The sequence below is a fragment of the Drosophila serrata genome, unplaced genomic scaffold (assembly GCF_035046125.1).
Source record: "Drosophila serrata isolate PLE 108 unplaced genomic scaffold, ASM3504612v1 contig_23, whole genome shotgun sequence".
NCBI classification, from domain to species: domain Eukaryota; kingdom Metazoa; phylum Arthropoda; class Insecta; order Diptera; family Drosophilidae; genus Drosophila; species Drosophila serrata.
This window is the reverse complement of record NW_028256921.1, coordinates 1,694,584-1,711,284: the sequence shown is the minus strand read 5'-3', so window position 1 is coordinate 1,711,284 and position 16,701 is coordinate 1,694,584. Positions and strand designations below refer to the sequence as shown.

Sequence of the window (16,701 nt, the reverse complement as noted above, 5' to 3'; positions counted from 1 at the left end):
AATCTGCTTTCTGCGGTTTCTGTTCGCCTGGTACTCCAGGCCCAGAAATTTAAAATTTTGTACTGGAAACGACCAAATTGAATTCTTGTTTTTGCCGACAACAACAAGCTATTTTTTACAACAAGAAGAATATATCCATTTTAAATGTAGGTAACTACAACAAATGCTTGTTAAGGTTTAGTTTTGGGGTTTTTATTTAATTAAATCATGTTTCGCACATCGTTTTCGTATATTTATGTAAAATTTAAATGAATTCCTTGATAAGCAGCTTTCGCCTTGTGTGGAGAGGATCAGGAATCGGGTATCGGACATCGGGCTTAGGATTGGTATCAAGTTTGGACACTACAATAATAATTTGGTCTGCTCTGCACCAGAATCGTTGGTGGATTGGTGTGTGTTGTTTTTTGGGGGGAAAGGGGACCCTCTGCTACCCTCTTCCGACCGTCCTCTTAGATGACCGCCTCAATAACCGTCCAGTTCTCGACATTCTTCTCAATCAGCCTTTCCCACTGGGCAATGAAGCCTCACGATGAGGGCGCCTCCTTGAGCGTCAGATCACAGAGCTGGGCCAGCGACATTGCCGGACGCATCCCATTAATATGCTGCCATTGCTGGCTCCATTGGATATGTAGGCGGCTGCATTCAGGCTGCGATTGCCAGCGGGATTGTGTACGTTCTCCGGCTCCTTGCTGTTGATATAAGAATGAAAATTCAATAAGAATCAAACTTATTTGAGTAGGTAATCTAACACTTGCCCATTTCTATCCAACTCCTGGGTGGACTGGACATTGCGTAGTTTTCCGGGTCGTCCGTGTTGAGCTGGCTGAAAACGAAAAAACGTAAGATGATAAGAGGATTCTTGAGAGCCTGACGTCTACTCACAGCTTGTCCAGCAAAGCCATCAGTGTGTTCTGCCTGTTAATCTTGCGCAGCCGCTTCAGCTCCGTCTCGCGCGACTTTAGGTCCTGCAGTTCGGCTGGATTTTCTGCTCGACGGGCACGTAGCCTCGACCAGCTCACCAGCTTGCCATGGAAGGCTGTAAACCGCTGAATCACCACGCCCTTGGTTGTGCAGGCCGCTCAGCTGAGGCATGGAAATGAAGAGCTTCTGCTGCGGCGGCTCCGGTGTCATGTAGCAGTCCAATGTCCAATTTAACGCTGATCCTGGCGGATGACCACGGTCAGCTTAAGCGGCTGCTGCTGCTGCTTGGCCTAGAGGTTGTTGTTGCTTAGCTGCGGCATGGAAATTGTCCTGGTGATGAGCTTCTGCTGCGGGGACTCCAAGCGTAGGATGTCAAGGCTGCACATGGTTGCATGCCTGCAGTCCACAGTCAATGCTGCACATGGCTCCATGTCAGCTGATCGTCGCTGTTGCACAGCGCTAAGCTGCGGAGTGGAAATGGTCTTGGTGATGAGCTTCTTCTGCGGCAGCTCCGGTGTGATGTTGAGGCAGTTGGGTCCAATGTAACGCTGCTCCTGGCGGGGGCCACGGTCAGCTTGAGCGGCTGCTGCTGCTGCTGCTCCGAGATGCCCGAGTCATCATAATGCGGTTCATCGAGGCTATCCTCCTTGGCGCTGTTCACGCTAGAGGCCAGCGAGGGTGTGTTGGATGGCTCATCAATGGGCAGCAGGAGCGAAGTGGTTTGCACTGCCGCCGGCCGGGCTGTGACCAGCACGCCCTGGTCTTGATCCAGCTCATCCTGATCATTTGGCTGCTCCTGAACGCATTCACCATAACCTAAAACGTAGGATGTCAAAGCTGCACATGGTTCCATGCCAGCAGTCGATAGTCAAAGCTTCACATGGTTGCATGTCATTAGTGATCGTCGCTGCAGCACATGGTTGCAGGCAAGCAGCTGAAAGTCAAAGCGGTCACACTTCGATATAAAAGTGATAATGGATATGGTCCCACCTTTTTTAAAAGTAATGATGGCCGCGTCAATAACCGTCCCGTTCTCGGCATTCTTCTTGATCAGGCTTTCCCACTGGGCAGTGAGACCTCGCGGCCTCCTCTGCCGTCAGATCACACATCTGAGCCAGCGACATTGCCGGACGCATCCCATTAATGCTGCATTTGCATTTAGGCTGCGATTGGCAGCCGAATTGTGTATGTTCACCGGTTGTTTGCTATTGATAAAGAATGAAAATTCAATGAGAATCAAACTTATTTAAGTAGGTTATCTAACACTTGCCCATTTCTATCCAACTCCTGGGTGGACTGAACATTGCGCAGTTTTCCGGGTCCATAGCAGTGCTCCACCACAGAGTCCTAATCGTCATCGTCGTCCGCATTGGCCTCGTCGTCTGTGCTGAGCGGGCTTAAAACGAAAAAACGTGAAATGACAAGAGGATTCTTGAATGCCTTGACGTGTACTCACAGCTTGTCCAGCGAAGCCTTCAGTATGTTGTGCCTGTTATTCTTGTGCAGGCGCTTCAGCTCCGTCTCGCGCAACTTGAGGTCCTGCAGCTCCTGCTGGATCTTCTGCTCGACGGGCACAGCCTCGACGCAAAGGCCTGCCCTCCGCGTCCCGCTCGATGGCTGCCGGTGATAGGGTGACCGTGGTAATGCCCGTTGGAGATGCCGTGGTAATGCCGTTCTCCAGGAAGGCCAACGTCGTGCGTGTGTTCAGCTTGAGGGTGTTGCTGTTGGTGCTGTTGTTGCAGCTGACTTCCATTCTGATTGCTCCCTGAAGTGCTGATGTCGGCATAAAGCAGTTCCAGTAGTGAACTCTTCAGCCTTTGCTCGTAGTGGGGAATCCTGCCAGGACAAAAGAACAAAAAGTTTAGTGACTGCCATCTCTCCTAGATGCCCTTCAAACCCACTTTGATATTTCGTAAAGGAAGCGATCGGTGCGGGCAAGTGACTCAATATCCTCGCTATGCTCATCCAACAGTCACGCTCCTCCGCCGAGAGCGGGAACTTTAGCAGCTGCTAGACCATGTCGAGTATCAGCTTCTTGTTGCTGTCCATCGGGAGAATGGCCCTGGAAGAGAAGACATTAGTATTTGGAACCAGAAGGTGGCCAAAGCAACTCCTACTTTGATATCTTCATATAGCTCATCTTCAGCTTGCTGAGCAGGATGAGCACTCTGAGAGCACCTTGCTTGCTTGGCTGGCTTGCCGCCAGTTGCTCGCAGATCCTCATAGGAGCCATCAATAGCCTGTGAAAAGAGGGGAGAACATTAAATAAGGGAAGATCTTTCATTGGCATCTTTTCTAGACACTAACCGATACCGCATTCTTTTGTTTAGCCGAAAAGAATTTGTCTATCGACTCCAACTCCATGTTTTACAGCTTGCTTTCGTCAAGCTCGCTTCAGACGGTGCCCTAGATACAAAGGATAGAAATTAATTTATGTGACGTTCCTTAACTTGAATTAACTCTGTACTCACCCATTGCTGGCGTATTGTTGCAAATCCTCCGCCTTCATTTTGGTAGTCTGCACGCGCTGCACCGTCTGCGAATGCTGAGCGGACTCCTCCAAACCCGTTTCAATATCCTCCTTCTGCTGCATGCAGAATCAAGAAGTTCTGAAAATAATATATAATCAAATTATTAAATAAACACCAGCTGTTACCAAAGTTGAAGAATGAACTAAAGCTAACTAAAATTAATGCTTTTTTGTTTAGCTGAATTACGAGATTTTTAAACTTTGATTTGTCAACAAATAAAATGCATGTAAAAATATATAGTTCAATAATATTGCAGAGTATTATACTTTTAATCAGTGGAGGTACGACCCTATAGACCCGAAAATGACTCCTTCACTGATTAAAATTATATTTTCCTCTGCAAGAATCTTAAAATTCAAATTTTATTTGATCATTTTTATTCCCTTGCATGGTATTATAATTTTATTCAAAAGTTTGGAACGCAGTAACGCCCCTATTAAGTAAACATATTCTTGATCAGCATCAACAGCTCTCCCTTTCTCCCTCTCTCTTACTCTCTCTGCCTCTTTTTATCCGGTAGGTCCAACTCCCAATGTGCATCTTCAGAGCGAACTCTTTCTCTGTATGTTTCTCCGCCTATCTCTTACTCTCTCACTTTCTCTGTTCTCTTGACTCGGGAACTATAAATAGAGGCACTTCGTTCGCCGCGACCTCAGTCTGTCCTAGGGGTACCTAGTGTTTACATCGATAGTGATAGTGATTAAAGGAATGACGTGGCCAATGGAATACATCTGGATAACCAGGAAGTGATCTTCGATATTATGACTACCCTAATTGAAGTCAACAAGATTCGAAGTCAACACTGGAAGGAAGTAAACTACACTCAGGTAAGTCTTAATCATGACAATTATATTATTATATGGAAGGAAGTAAACAATGACGTGTCCTCCACTGGGGTAAGTCTTAATAATGACAATTATATCATATACATATAACGATGCTATAGGAGGGATCAGGCCTTGGTCTAGATTCAGCTCTGCTAGCTATGCATTTATTTTTCAATTAATTCCCTTATTTCCATGGATCCCATTACTTATTTTTAATTTAAAGTGATTCAGTAATTTGTATTGAGGATATCTACAAACGTATACTCAAAGTTAAAAGCCTAAATTAATTATAAGATCTTACTCTTTCGATAGTTTTATAACTGACCCTGACCCTAGCTAGACCGACTCGGCTGATGATGGTGATCTAGAATATACATATAATATTTATAGGGTCGAAAATGACTCCTTCACAGTATTACAAGCTTTCGACAAAAATTAGAATAGTATAAAAACTCACCTGGCCAAGGATGAGTGCTACTTCTCCTGGGCATCACGAGCTGTATTGGCCTCATCCTCATCGTACCGGTTACAGTTGTACCAGGAGGAGCGTGCGGCTTCCAGAAGCCGAGGCAGACCCAACAGAACTCGTTCTTGCAGTTCTGGTTCTTGCACACCATATGGTTGCAACCGCCGTCTCTCTCAATGGTCACACTGCACTTGTGAAACTCTTTGGTATTGGCCGCGATCCAGTTGGATGTTTCTGAGTCGTCGTCGCTCTTCTCATTCCACTTCTTTAGCCCGCGGCATTTGACCGGATCGGGATCGGATATAAGGTGGCTGATTGGCCGCTGCTCCACCTGCAGCACAACCTGATGGACCACGCAATCGATCACTCGCCCATTTCTATCCAACTCCTGGGTGGACTGAACAATGCGCAGTTTTCCGGGTCCATAGCAGTGCTCCACCACAGAGTCCTAATCGTCATCGTCGTCCGCATTGGCCTCGTCGTCTGTGCTGAGCTGGCTTAAAACGAAAAAACGCAAAATGACAAGAGGATTCTTGAATGCCTTGACGTGTACTCACAGCTTGTCCAGCGAAGCCTTCAGTATGTTGTGCATGTTATTCTTGTGCAGGCGCTTCAGCTCCGTCTCGCGCAACTTGAGGTCCTGCAGCTCCTGCTGGATCTTCTGCTCGACGGGCACAGCCTCGACGCAAAGGCCTGCCCTCCGAGTCCCGCTCGATTACTGTCGGTGATAGGGTGACCGTGGTAATGCCCGTTGGCGAGTTGGCGTTCTCCAGGAAGGCCAGCACCGTGCGTGTGTTCAGCTTGAGGGTGTTGCTGTTGCTGCTCTGATTTAACATTCCGGAGCTGATGATGTTGATGTTGATGATGTTGCCCAATGGCGAGGCGGCGGCAGGGGATTATTGGGTGCCACCAGATTGCCATGGAAGGCAATAAACCGCTCAATTACGCCCTTGGTAGATGCACCACCGAAGGCAAACTGACGCTTCTGGCGCAGGCCGCTTAGCTGAGAAGTAAAAATGGTGTCATATTGAGGCAGTTAGGTCCAATGTAACGCTGCTCCTGGTGGGTGACCACGATCAGCTTGAGCGGCTGCTGCTGCTGCTGGTGCTTGGCCTGGAGGTTGTTGTTGCTCTGCGAGGAGTCCGAGATGCCATAGTCATCCGAATGCTGGCCATCGAGGCTCTCCTCCTTGGCGCTGTTCACGCTAGAGGCCAGCGAGGGTGTGTTGGATGGCTCATCAATGGGCAGCAGGAGCGAAGTGGTTTGCACTGCCGCCGGCCGGGCTGTGACCAGCACGCCCTGGTCTTGATCCAGCTCATCCTGATCATTTGGCTGCTCCTGAACGCATTCACCATAACCTAAAACGTAGGATGTCAAAGCTGCACATGGTTCCATGCCAGCAGTCGATAGTCAAAGCTTCACATGGTTGCATGTCATTAGTGATCGTCGCTGCAGCACATGGTTGCAGGCAAGCAGCTGAAAGTCAAAGCGGTCACACTTCGATATAAAAGTGATAATGGATATGGTCCCACCTTTTTTTAAAGTAATGATGGCCGCCTCAATAACCGTCCCGTTCTCAGCATTCTTCTTGATCAGGCTTTCCCACTGGGCAGTGAGACCTCGCGGCCTCCTCTGCCGTCAGATCACACATCTGAGCCAGCGACATTGCCGAACGCATCCCATTAATGCTGCATTCAGGCTGCGATTGCCAGCTGGATTGTTTATGTTCTCCGGTTCGTTGCTGTTGATAAAGAATGAAAATTCAATGAGAATCAAACTTATTTAAGTAGGTTATCTACCACTTCCCCATTTCTATCCAACTCCTGGGTGGACTGAACAATGCGCAGTTTTCCGGGTCCATAGCAGTGCTCCACCTCAGAGTCCTAATCGGCCTCGTCGTCTTTGCTGAGCTGGCTGAAAACGAAAGTAAAATGACAAGAGGATTATTGAATGCCTTGACGTGTACTCACAGCTTGTCCAGCGAAGCCTTCAGTCTGTTAATCTTGCGCAGGCGCTTTAGGTCCGTTTTGCGCGACTTAAGGTCCTGCAGCTCCTGCTGAATTTTCTGCTCGACGGGCACGTAGCCTCGACCAGCTCACCAGCTTGCCATGGAAGGCTGTAAACCGCTGAATCACGCCCTTGGTTGTGCAGGCCGCTCAGCTGTGGCATGGAAATGGTCCTGGTGATGAGCTTCTGCTGCGGCGCCTCCGGGAGCAGTCCAATGTCCAATTTAACGCTGATCCTGACGGGTGACTACGGTCAGCTTGAGCGGCTGCTGCTGCTGCTTGGCCTGGAAGTTGTTGTTGCTTAGCTGCGGCATGGAAATTGTCTTGGTGATGAGCTTCTGCTGCGGGGGCTCCAAGCGTAGGATGTCAAGGCTGCACATGGTTGCATGCCTGCAGTCCACAGTCAATGCTGCACATGGCTCCATGTCAGCTGATCGTCGCTGTTGCACAGCGCTTAGCTGCGGAGTGGAAATGGTCTTGGTGATGTTGAGGCAGTTGGGTCCAAAGTAACGCTGAGCGGCTGCTGCTGCTGCTCCGAGATGCCCGAGTCATCATAATGCGGTTCATCGAGGCTCTTCTTCGTGGCGCTGTTCACGCTAGAGGCCAGTGAGGGTGTGTTGGATGGCTCATCAATGGGCAGCAGGAGCGAAGTGGTATGCACTGCCGCCGGCCGGGCTGTGACCAGCTCGTCCTGGTGTTGATTCAGCTGATCCTGATCATTTGCCTGCTCCTGAGTGCATTCACCATAACCTAAAACGTAGGATGTCAAAGCTGCACATGGTTCCATGCCAGCCGATCGTCGCTGCAGCACATGGTTGCAGGCAAGCAGCTGAAAGTCAAAGCGGTCACTCTTCGGTATATATATGAGTTGGTCACACTGCAAAAAGTTCCCGTAATATAAGGTTGGCAAACTAGCTATTTTCTAGCTAGATTAAAGCACTGAGCTTTAAGCTCTAAGCTTTAAGGTCTGCTACAATATGGCTAAAAGTATGACTCTAATTTGCAGCTCTTGCACTAAAATTAATCTGCTTTCTGCAGTTTCTGTTCACCTGGTACTTCAGATCCAGAAATGTACGTTTTTGTACTGAAAATGTCGAGATTGAAGCATTGTTTTTGCCTACAACAAGAACAACATCTCTTCTACAACAACAACAACACAATATAAACAACAACAATACCAAAATCAACAACACGACTTGAAGGCTAGTTTTTGCCTACATAGATCGTGGTGGATACATTAAGTTGTGAAAAATGATATGGTCGCACTTCCAATCGATACATCGATATGTCGACTTAGCCCGTGAATTAATCGATATTCAACTAAGTTTAGAGCTATCTACGGAATCGTTAACCACAATCGATTCTTTTCCATCTCTAATGCTCTCATTGAACATTATTTTGTTTTCTATTAAATAGTAAATAATAATCAGACCTAATTCACGAGATGGTGTTCTATTTTAAGAGTAATGTGGTGCAGCCAGCGGCGATGCTATACATGGGACGCGACAAGTACGAGAACGAGGAGCTCATCCGCTGGGGCTGGCCGGAGGACGTCTGGTTTCATGTAAACAACCTGTCGTCGGCGCACGTCTATTTGCGTCTGCACCGTGGCCAGACCATCGATGACATTCCCAGCGACGTGTTGGTGGATGCCGCCCAACTGTGCAAGGCCAACAGCATCCAAGGCAACAAGGTGAACAACCTGGAGGTGGTCTATACCATGTGGGAGAATCTAAAAAAAACGCCGGGCATGGAGCCCGGCCAGGTGGCCTATCACGACGAGAAGGCGGTGCGCAAGATCAAGCTGGAGAAGCGAGTCAATGAGATCGTCAACCGCCTGAACAAGACCAAGACGGAGGAGGAGCATCCTGATTTCCGTGGGCAGCGTGAGGCGCGCGATGCCGCCGAGCGCCAGGACCAAAAGAAGCTGCAGCGGGAGCGTCGCGAACAGGAGAAGACGGCGGCCAAGCAGCGTGAATTGGAGGCGGAGCTGCGTAGCTATGCGTCGCTCCAGAAGACTGAAAATATGCGCACCAACTATGATGCCGGCAACGAGTCGGATGACTTCATGTAGTGTCCCTTATGCTCATCTCTCTATCTCAACGTCCACTCTCGCTCGCTGCTCACTCCTCAGCTCACCGCTGTTTTTATTTTTGATTTTCTATTAAATCATACGAAACTTGTTTCTGTACATAATCCAAATTGTAATTTATTTGTTGATTTATGCGGTGCCCCAGGAAATAACATATTTTTTCATAACAACATTTAAAGATATGGTTTTATACCAGTTTTGCACTTGATTATTTTATCTTGTTTTTATTTATATGGCAAAGCTGTTGTTTTAGTTGATATGTAATTGTAAACATGCGATTTGTTTGCAGATTTTTCAGGCTATACCCGGAGATAAGGGTGGATTAGGATATAAAAATTCCACTCAAAACAGAAGAATTTAATTAATGCAAAATGGAATCGTAACTGAGAGCCAGAACTGCTAAAATCTTCTAGGTGACATAGACTACTTGGGAGGAAGTCAGGGCCTACTTAATTTGATTAATCTAAAAAGATCAAGTACAACACCCAAATAACAGAAAAGGATTTATGTATATATATATATTGTAAAAGGATATAGTAAAGGGTTTATAAACAAAACAATAAGATTCACAGCTTGCCCCGCATCATGGGCAGCAGGTGACTGTGAAAGGAGGCATTAACCGGCTCCTGGTTCAGCGGATTCTTTCGCGCCTCCTCCATAAGTCGCTCGTACACACGGCCATCATAGCAGCCCAGCGTGGATCCCAAGACACGATCGTGGAAATCGAAGCCATCGACCAATGCGACCGCATTCGGGCGCAGCTTGGACAACAGCTCCTCGTAGCGACTCTCCACCAATCGTAGCTGGGTGCCTGTGATACTGTTCCAGCGCAAAACAGAACCCGACTGGCGTAGGAATGTGTCCAGCACGAACAGCTCCACCAGTTGTCCCAGTACAGTGGACACACCGGCAGAAATTCCTGTCTTTCGCAAGCGTTCCAGCTCCCCGAGGGCGTTGCGTGTGAAGAAGGCATGGGCATGGGCCACGGCGGCCGCAGTAAGCTGCCTGCCAGCCAGGTTGCTGGCCATCTGAGCACTAACCTTCCCCCGTTGGTGGGTGCTCTGACTCTGCCACGCCTGCCGCACCTGCTCCAGGGCAGCGATTTCCAAAGCACGGGCACAGTTGGCGGTGAGACTCTTGCCCCAGACGAGGCGGGTCGTGTCCCTCAAATAGGTGACGCTGGGCGGCAGGACCTTTCGCTTCAGACTGTCCACATACTGGCGAACCAGAAAGCGAGCCGTCTGAAGGAGAAGCACCGTGTACTCACCCTCGTACGTGTAGGTTGCCGTCGTCATGCCATGGATGCTGTCAAAGTTGGCCGAGGAGAGGTATCCATGACCGCCGCAGCTCTTCCGCAGGCGATCCACGCCATCGGTGGCCTCGTCGGTGCCCACCGCCTTGAGGCAGCAGCTCAATGCGTGCAGCTCCGGTAGGGAGTTGCGGGGGTTATTGGCCTCCAATTGCTTCAGCACATCCTCGTAGAACCGCCACAGCCAGTCGGATACCAAGCGATAGGATACGCCGCGCGCTATCTGGGGCAGGATCTTGGCCTGCTGCGTGATGTGATCTAGCACGGAAACCTCCGGTTGATTCTCCTCAATGGGACTCTGACGACGCACCACGGAATATCTGGGAAAGGAAAGCTTATAAGAAGCAAGGAGGATTTAGTAAAATTCTATCCAGCTTACCTGGTTGCAATGGTGGCCGCCTGGAGCAGGCCAAAGAGAACATCCCTCAGGGTTATGACCCGCACGTAGACCATGGTGCCGTAAATGAGCAGTGGCGGCCGTCCCTGGATGAACGTTCCATCCTCCAGCACCTGGGCGTTCTTCATCAGCATCTGATTGCGCGGAATCCTCACATCACGGAGCCCCAGAAATCCATTGTTAACACCATTGCCGCCCATCCGAGGTCCAATGTCGCCCACATCGATACCGGGTAGTGGTTCGTGGGTCCTCTCGTCACGGATTCGCACCAGAAAGGACTGTAGCCCATGATGCTTACCCTTCACATAGAGTTGGGCCAACACAATGATCAGATTGGCCGTGTTACCCAACCCACCGGGCCACCACTTGTACGAGCTCTGCGTTGGCGTATTCAGGACAAACTCCTGTCGCTCCGGATCGTAATCTGCCCGGGTCTCCAGGCCACGGACAAAGGTGCCATGACCCAGCTCTGTCTGTGCATAGGTCCCAATGACGCCGTCCATATGCCAAGCCCGGTTCAACCACTGAGCCTGCTGCTCCTCGGTGCCTTGACTGAGCAGGGTGGTCATGAACATGGAGAAGTGCAGCCGGAGGGGAAAGCTCTGCTGGAAAAGTCCCGTGCCCAGGGGACCGGAGAGGAGCAGCCGAAAATCGCGAAGAAGACTGACGCTAAGATTCAGCTGCGGCTGCTTCTCTCGCTGCCACTGACGCAGCTTGGCCAGAAAGCGGGTGGACCGGGCCACGGTCTGTTCATAGCGCTCCTTGTAGGACAGGCAGCTGGGATGCACTGACTCCTCCAGCTCGGGATCCTCGTAGAAACGACGCTCCAGGGCGCGGCGCTCGGCTAGCTCCGCGGCACCGCCAGCCCACCAGAGGGCAAAGTCCTCGCTGTCCAAGCTGGCCGCCGCCCGCTCCCTCTGCAGATCGGAGTTCACTGACATGGCGATAGATCGCTTTCCTCGTCGCTAATCTGATGTGATGTTTTAAAAATATTTTTTTCGCAACTTGCTCAGCCGAACAACGGGCTTGCACTGATCTACACTCATGTACAGCAATTGTGGTGTACAGAGCGGTGTATAAAGAAAGAGACCGGAGACTGCCAAGGGCGTCACTCAAGGGGGATCCATTAATCCTTAAGTGGGAATCTCAAGACCCCCAAATTATGTCAGGAAAACTGGTTTTGGTAAGCCCTATAATATTACAAGATTTTATTAATTATTTAGTAAATAATCAGGTTTTAAACCAAAAAGTACTCACATAAAAGACCCCTTTCGGTCGGGGTGCACTGCCTCGCTTGGCTCTTTGCCACTCCTGAACTAAGTTGCTCAGCAAGTATATTAATATGTGCATCAGGGTGGACCTGAACTCGGAGATACTGTATTTGAAATATGTTTTATTTAAAAGTTTATCTAAAAATATTTTAAAAGGAAAGGAAATTAATATCGGGAAGCCTTGCAGTTAGCAATTAAAGTATATGATCGCAGCAGAATTTAATCATAATATATATATATTTATATATATATTTATGTTAAAAAACAATTGTGTAATGCCTGCTTCCATTTCATTCGCCTTTACGTTATATATTTATAGTCTATTGAAAACTGGAAAAGTTATAATATTTTTTCTTAAAGCTTTCCGATCGTTCCTATGGCAGCTATATACATATACGTATATAATAAATAAATCTACATAAAATTATTTAAATCTGATTTCGAAGGAAGCTAAAGATATTAAAATTTGAATTTTTTACCATTTTAGATAAATATTTATATAGTTATTTTTGAAAAAATATAAAATGCAAATATATATGTACATATATATATTCGAATCGCCATGCTCCGACTTACATATATGTACATATATTAGTAAAATTATTTAGAAGAATAACTCCATAGTTTCATTCAAATAGCTTGCTCTTATTGCTACTTATTGTTCAGAGTTAATTACTGGTCATAGATAATTACTGATCATAGTTCTAAAACTCGTCCGATTGTTCCTATATCAGTTATATATATGTTTATATATAGTCCACCGATTCGCCCTTCTTCGACTTATATACAAGTAAAATTATATAGAAGAATAACCCCATAGTTTCAATGAAATAGCCTAAATTTGTTCCATAAGAAATCTCGTACATCCTTTCATATGATTCCCAACTGGTTCAAACATCTCCGGAACGAAGTGACTGCTACCGGCCACGTCTCAGAAATGTGTTGTGTTACAAAAGTTGCAAGTCATTGTTTACTAGTGTTCAAAGTTAGTAACTGGTCATAGATACTTACTAGTCATAGATGCTTACTGATCATAGTTACTCACTTGTATTAGATACTTAGTGTTCAGAGTTAATTACTGGTCATAGATTCTTACTGTTCAGATTTACTTATTGCTCATACTTAATTACTGATCATAGTAATTTACTGGTCATAGATATTTACTGATCATAGCTACTTATTGATCATAGTTGTTCACTGGTCATTGATACTTACTGTTCAGAGTTAGTTAATGTTTATAGAAACATCCCGATTGCTGATCATAGTTTTATAAATCGTCCGATTTTTCCTATGGCAGCTATATATATGTTTATATATAGTCCACCGATTCGCCCTTCTTTGATTTATATAGTAGTAAAATTATATAGAAGAATAACCCCATAGTTTCAATGAAATAGCCTAAAATTGTTCCATAACAAATATCGTACATCCTTGCATATGATTCCCAACTGGTTCTAACATCTCCGGAACGAAGTGACTTCTGCCGGCCACGTCTCAGGAATGTGTTGTGTTACAAAAGTTGCAAGTCATTGCTTGCTAGTGTTTAAAGTTAGTAACTGATCATACATAATTACTGGTCATAGATACTTACTGATCATAGTTACTTACTGATCATAGATACTTACTGCTTATAGTTACTTAATGCTCATAGTTAATTACTGATTATAGTTACTTAGTGGTCATAGATACTTACTGATCATAGTTAATTACTGATTATAGTTACTTAATGTTCATTGATACTTACTAATCATAGTTACTTATTGATCCTCTGCATTAAACAACAGCTTCTCTGGCAGCTTTCCTGTATTCGTTTGCATTTGATCAATTAATCTGTATACTTGTTAAAAGTTTAAAAACAAATTGGACATTGTTGTACATTTTAAAAAATTTTAACCCCTTTCCATTTTTCAAAAAATGGAAAATTAAAAAAAACTTTTTTCGGAGATGGCTATTAAGATTCGCCTGTTGATCCTGATCAAGAATATATATGATTACAAGCTTCTGCCTACAAAAATAATACCCTGCAAAAGTATAAAAAAGGTTTCAGTATATAATATTATTACTGGGTTTTTCTTAAACTACAAAGGGAAAATAATTACTGTTCAACTGTAAAATTATTAATTAAATTTACCGTCATATTAAATATTAATATTAACCTGGAAAGTATTGATTTCAAAATGAGTTTTAGTTTTCAAACACAAATGCAAATGAAAGGTGTAAGCTGATAGTTTGAATATTTTGATGCCTCTGTACCTCTGCATAGTTATGCATGTATCATTATTTTTAGTAAGTAATTAAAAGATTTAAATATACAGATACATACCGAATACATATAGGTCCACCCCCCATGTCGAGAAGGAACAAAGTGCGATCCCGCTCCAAAGGGGATCTGGCTCTGCCGGTTCTTTATCTGGGTCAGCGGCGATAAGAAGCGAACGTAAACATAAACAATATAAATTAATAAAAATGCAAGTACGATTTGACGATTTCTTTCGTTTTATTTCGTTTAGAAAAAGCGACACACATTAGTACTCTTAATTGTTTCTGTTTTCTGGACTTTGTTTGTGCAATATTAAACAAAATATAAATATTTGATTTTGTTTTCATTCGCTAAAACCGTTTTTATCTGCTTTATATGATTATTATTATTTTTTTTTTTGCAGTGTGCAACAACAATATTTATCATTAACTGTTTTTATCATTTTTGTCTTTGTAGAACATCATTTCTTTGGGTTTTTTATATTTTTTGTCTGCTTGATTTATGTCGAAATTATATAGTATTTTGTGATCATAAATAACCTCGGGAGAGGCATCTTTCAAAAAACAAACCAAATATAAACAAAAGGGCAATTATGGAGGGACAACTCTCCTTCTGACAATGTCAACTGTCCTTCGCTTAGCAATAATAGTTACATTTTCTTCGGTATCTCTTAGTTTTCATCATCCTTTGTTTAGTTTTAAGTTGCTATTTTTTCTGTTTCTGTTTCTGTTTCGATTTGTTAACAATGGTTTCTTCCAGTTGGATCGCATCCGTATCCATCTCTCGTTGTTCGTCTTCTCCTTCTTCTTCCCCAATCCTGCCGCGCTCCTGGCTCCATCTTCCATCGTCCTTTAAAAGTGATCATTCGTGGTACAGGTAGCGAGTTAGACAGAGATGGCCTTAGATAGCTAAAGGTACACGAGTACAAACACAATTACAGCGGCTAACAGCTTAATAAACTTTTCTTTTCTTTTAGATATTATTTTTTTTAGATTTTCTTTAGATTTTTAACAGATATTTCATTCGATATTTCCCCATTCTAGCGCCTTTTCGGGTCCTGCCCAGGCTGTATATGAGCGTGAGTGTGTTTAATGTGTGTTTGCTTTTGTTTCTTTTGTTTTTTATTAAAATGGTTCACGTTGCTCCGTGTTTTATTTACATATAATAATAGTTTTACTTCATTTCAGACATTTGTTGAACATCGTTATCGTTATTTTTACCGCCACATACATACATATGTGCATTTATTATAATATTGGGTATTATTGTAACAATTATTAGGTATACATACGTATATAAGATCTCGGCAACATTTAACAACAATTCTTTACTTATTCGTTTTAGCTTTTAGTGTTTAGTGTTTAGTTTTTAGTTTTTAGTTGTAGTTTTTAGTTTCAGTTTGTTTACGTTAGGTTTATGTTTTTTGCTTTCACTTATTTTGTGGCTTTTTGTGTTTTCGCTTTTGCTCTGCACTCGATTTACATTCTTCTCACATTTATTGCACAATATATTTATATATATTTAGATATATATAGACTTTTTTTAATTAAATAATATTATGTTGTACTTGAAACTTGCACTAAACTATAAATTGTACAAAAAAGATTTCTCAGTTTCCGCTTGTCAGAACTTTTCCTATTCATGTTGTTACTTGTTCAGCTCTCTCCCCCATTCTCTTCTACTCCTGTTCACTTCTCTTATATTCCTCGTTTATCAGCTAAAGCGTTCTACATAACATGTAATCCTATCTCTATCGCTTGAGTTCTCGCCCTCGTTCTCTTCCTGTCTCTGTGTGGGCGTGGTATTTTTTAGGGGGAAGGGATTCTTTAGAAGAAACGCACAGGATCTCTGTTTTGCCATTACACATAGACATATACATTTACATTGAGTGCGTGTGCGATTATCCTCTTCAGAAAGAAAAAAAAACAAAAACATATCTCAAAGAATTCTAAAAACTAAATTCTCAACATACATTTTCTACATAGAATAATCATAGATCAAAGATCATATATCATAGATCATACATTGTACATATATTCTATATATTCATATAAAATTCCCAAGATTTTATTGGTTTCTTCTCCCCCTAGTTATTATTATTATAAGATTTCTTTCTTTTTGGAGGCACAGCCACCACTTTGAACTTTAGGCCCTGTTCTGCTTCTAACTTTTCTTTTCACCCTCTATACCCCTTCGATGTCTCCTAGCAAAAAAAAAAGAGTAATAAAAATAAAAGGTCTTATAAAGGTCACTATAAAGACTAGAAAGAGATAGCGAGAACGAGCTCCAGCGAGATGGGACTTGGCTATAGACGATGATTGACAACGACAACAAATTTGCAAGCGAGCGCCACAACAACAACAGCAACAACAATCAATTCAACTACAACAAATATAACTAAATATGTGCATTGAGCAGCTATCCCCAATCCCTAGCTATCCCCAAACTAGACCCACTGCCTCCAGATCTCCAGATTCCCTGCCGCTGCCTATGCCACTGCCTGCATTGCCGTCTATTTGGTTTCATCCTGATCCATCGGCTCCTCGGAATCATCGCGTGAAAGGGTTCTACAAGAATATTACCCATCTAATATATTGTGTATACAAGGAAAATATGTGACC

General features: G+C 44.4%; 4 protein-coding genes, 1 long non-coding RNA gene and 1 pseudogene across 17 annotated transcripts in view; 1 reads left to right on the top strand and 5 right to left on the bottom strand.

Annotated features, from left to right (window-relative positions):
* Positions 1-170: 170 nt before the first annotated feature.
* On the bottom strand, positions 171-6,481 carry LOC110182550 (uncharacterized; annotated as a pseudogene). The gene is made up of 5 exons (XR_015271182.1): positions 6,278-6,481; positions 5,422-6,221; positions 2,378-2,513; positions 2,188-2,317; positions 171-685 (listed from the first exon to the last, which is right to left on the bottom strand). The product of XR_015271182.1 is annotated as an uncharacterized LOC110182550 (transcript).
* Positions 4,281-5,325, bottom strand: LOC110182571 (uncharacterized). Of its 2 annotated transcripts, XR_015271181.1 has the most exons (4): positions 5,303-5,325; positions 4,737-5,242; positions 4,581-4,643; positions 4,281-4,529 (listed from the first exon to the last, which is right to left on the bottom strand). It is a non-coding gene; the product is annotated as an uncharacterized LOC110182571 (long non-coding RNA). The 2 variants fall into 2 exon arrangements; XR_015271179.1 differs by having other exon boundaries at positions 4,281-4,643.
* Positions 6,482-6,551: 70 nt separating the features above from the next.
* On the bottom strand, positions 6,552-7,997 carry LOC147645075 (uncharacterized). Of its 2 annotated transcripts, XR_015271173.1 has the most exons (3): positions 7,801-7,997; positions 6,716-7,580; positions 6,552-6,659 (listed from the first exon to the last, which is right to left on the bottom strand). XR_015271173.1 is itself a non-coding variant. In XM_086830637.1 (2 exons), exon 2 carries the CDS (start codon positions 7,536-7,538, stop codon positions 7,206-7,208), a length of 333 nt encoding a protein of 110 aa, XP_086686763.1. In that variant the 5' UTR covers positions 7,539-7,580; positions 7,801-7,997; the 3' UTR covers positions 6,553-7,205. The 2 variants fall into 2 exon arrangements, 1 of the variants encoding a protein (XP_086686763.1); XM_086830637.1 differs by having other exon boundaries at positions 6,553-7,580.
* A 198-nt stretch (positions 7,998-8,195) lies between these two features.
* LOC110182543 (coiled-coil domain-containing protein 25) lies at positions 8,196-8,953 on the top strand. The gene has a single exon (XM_020950592.2). The coding sequence runs from the start codon at positions 8,196-8,198 to the stop codon at positions 8,823-8,825; it is 630 nt and encodes a 209-aa protein (XP_020806251.1). The 3' UTR covers positions 8,826-8,953.
* Positions 8,954-9,346: 393 nt separating this feature from the next.
* LOC110182542 (acyl-coenzyme A oxidase 1) lies at positions 9,347-11,796 on the bottom strand. Its single transcript, XM_020950591.2, has 2 exons — positions 10,532-11,796; positions 9,347-10,472 (listed from the first exon to the last, which is right to left on the bottom strand). Exons 1-2 carry the CDS (start codon positions 11,488-11,490, stop codon positions 9,410-9,412), a joined length of 2,022 nt encoding a protein of 673 aa, XP_020806250.2. The 5' UTR covers positions 11,491-11,796; the 3' UTR covers positions 9,347-9,409.
* A 2,502-nt stretch (positions 11,797-14,298) lies between these two features.
* Positions 14,299-16,701, bottom strand: part of HDAC4 (histone deacetylase 4) — a 30,320-nt gene continuing 27,917 nt past the window's right edge. For all 10 annotated transcript variants that reach the window (XM_020950573.2, XM_086830592.1, XM_020950574.2 and 7 more), the window contains one exon: positions 14,299-16,647. In XM_020950573.2, the coding sequence (XP_020806232.2) occupies positions 16,593-16,647 (55 nt within the window). In that variant the 3' untranslated portion in view covers positions 14,299-16,592. The remainder of the gene's footprint in view (positions 16,648-16,701) is intronic.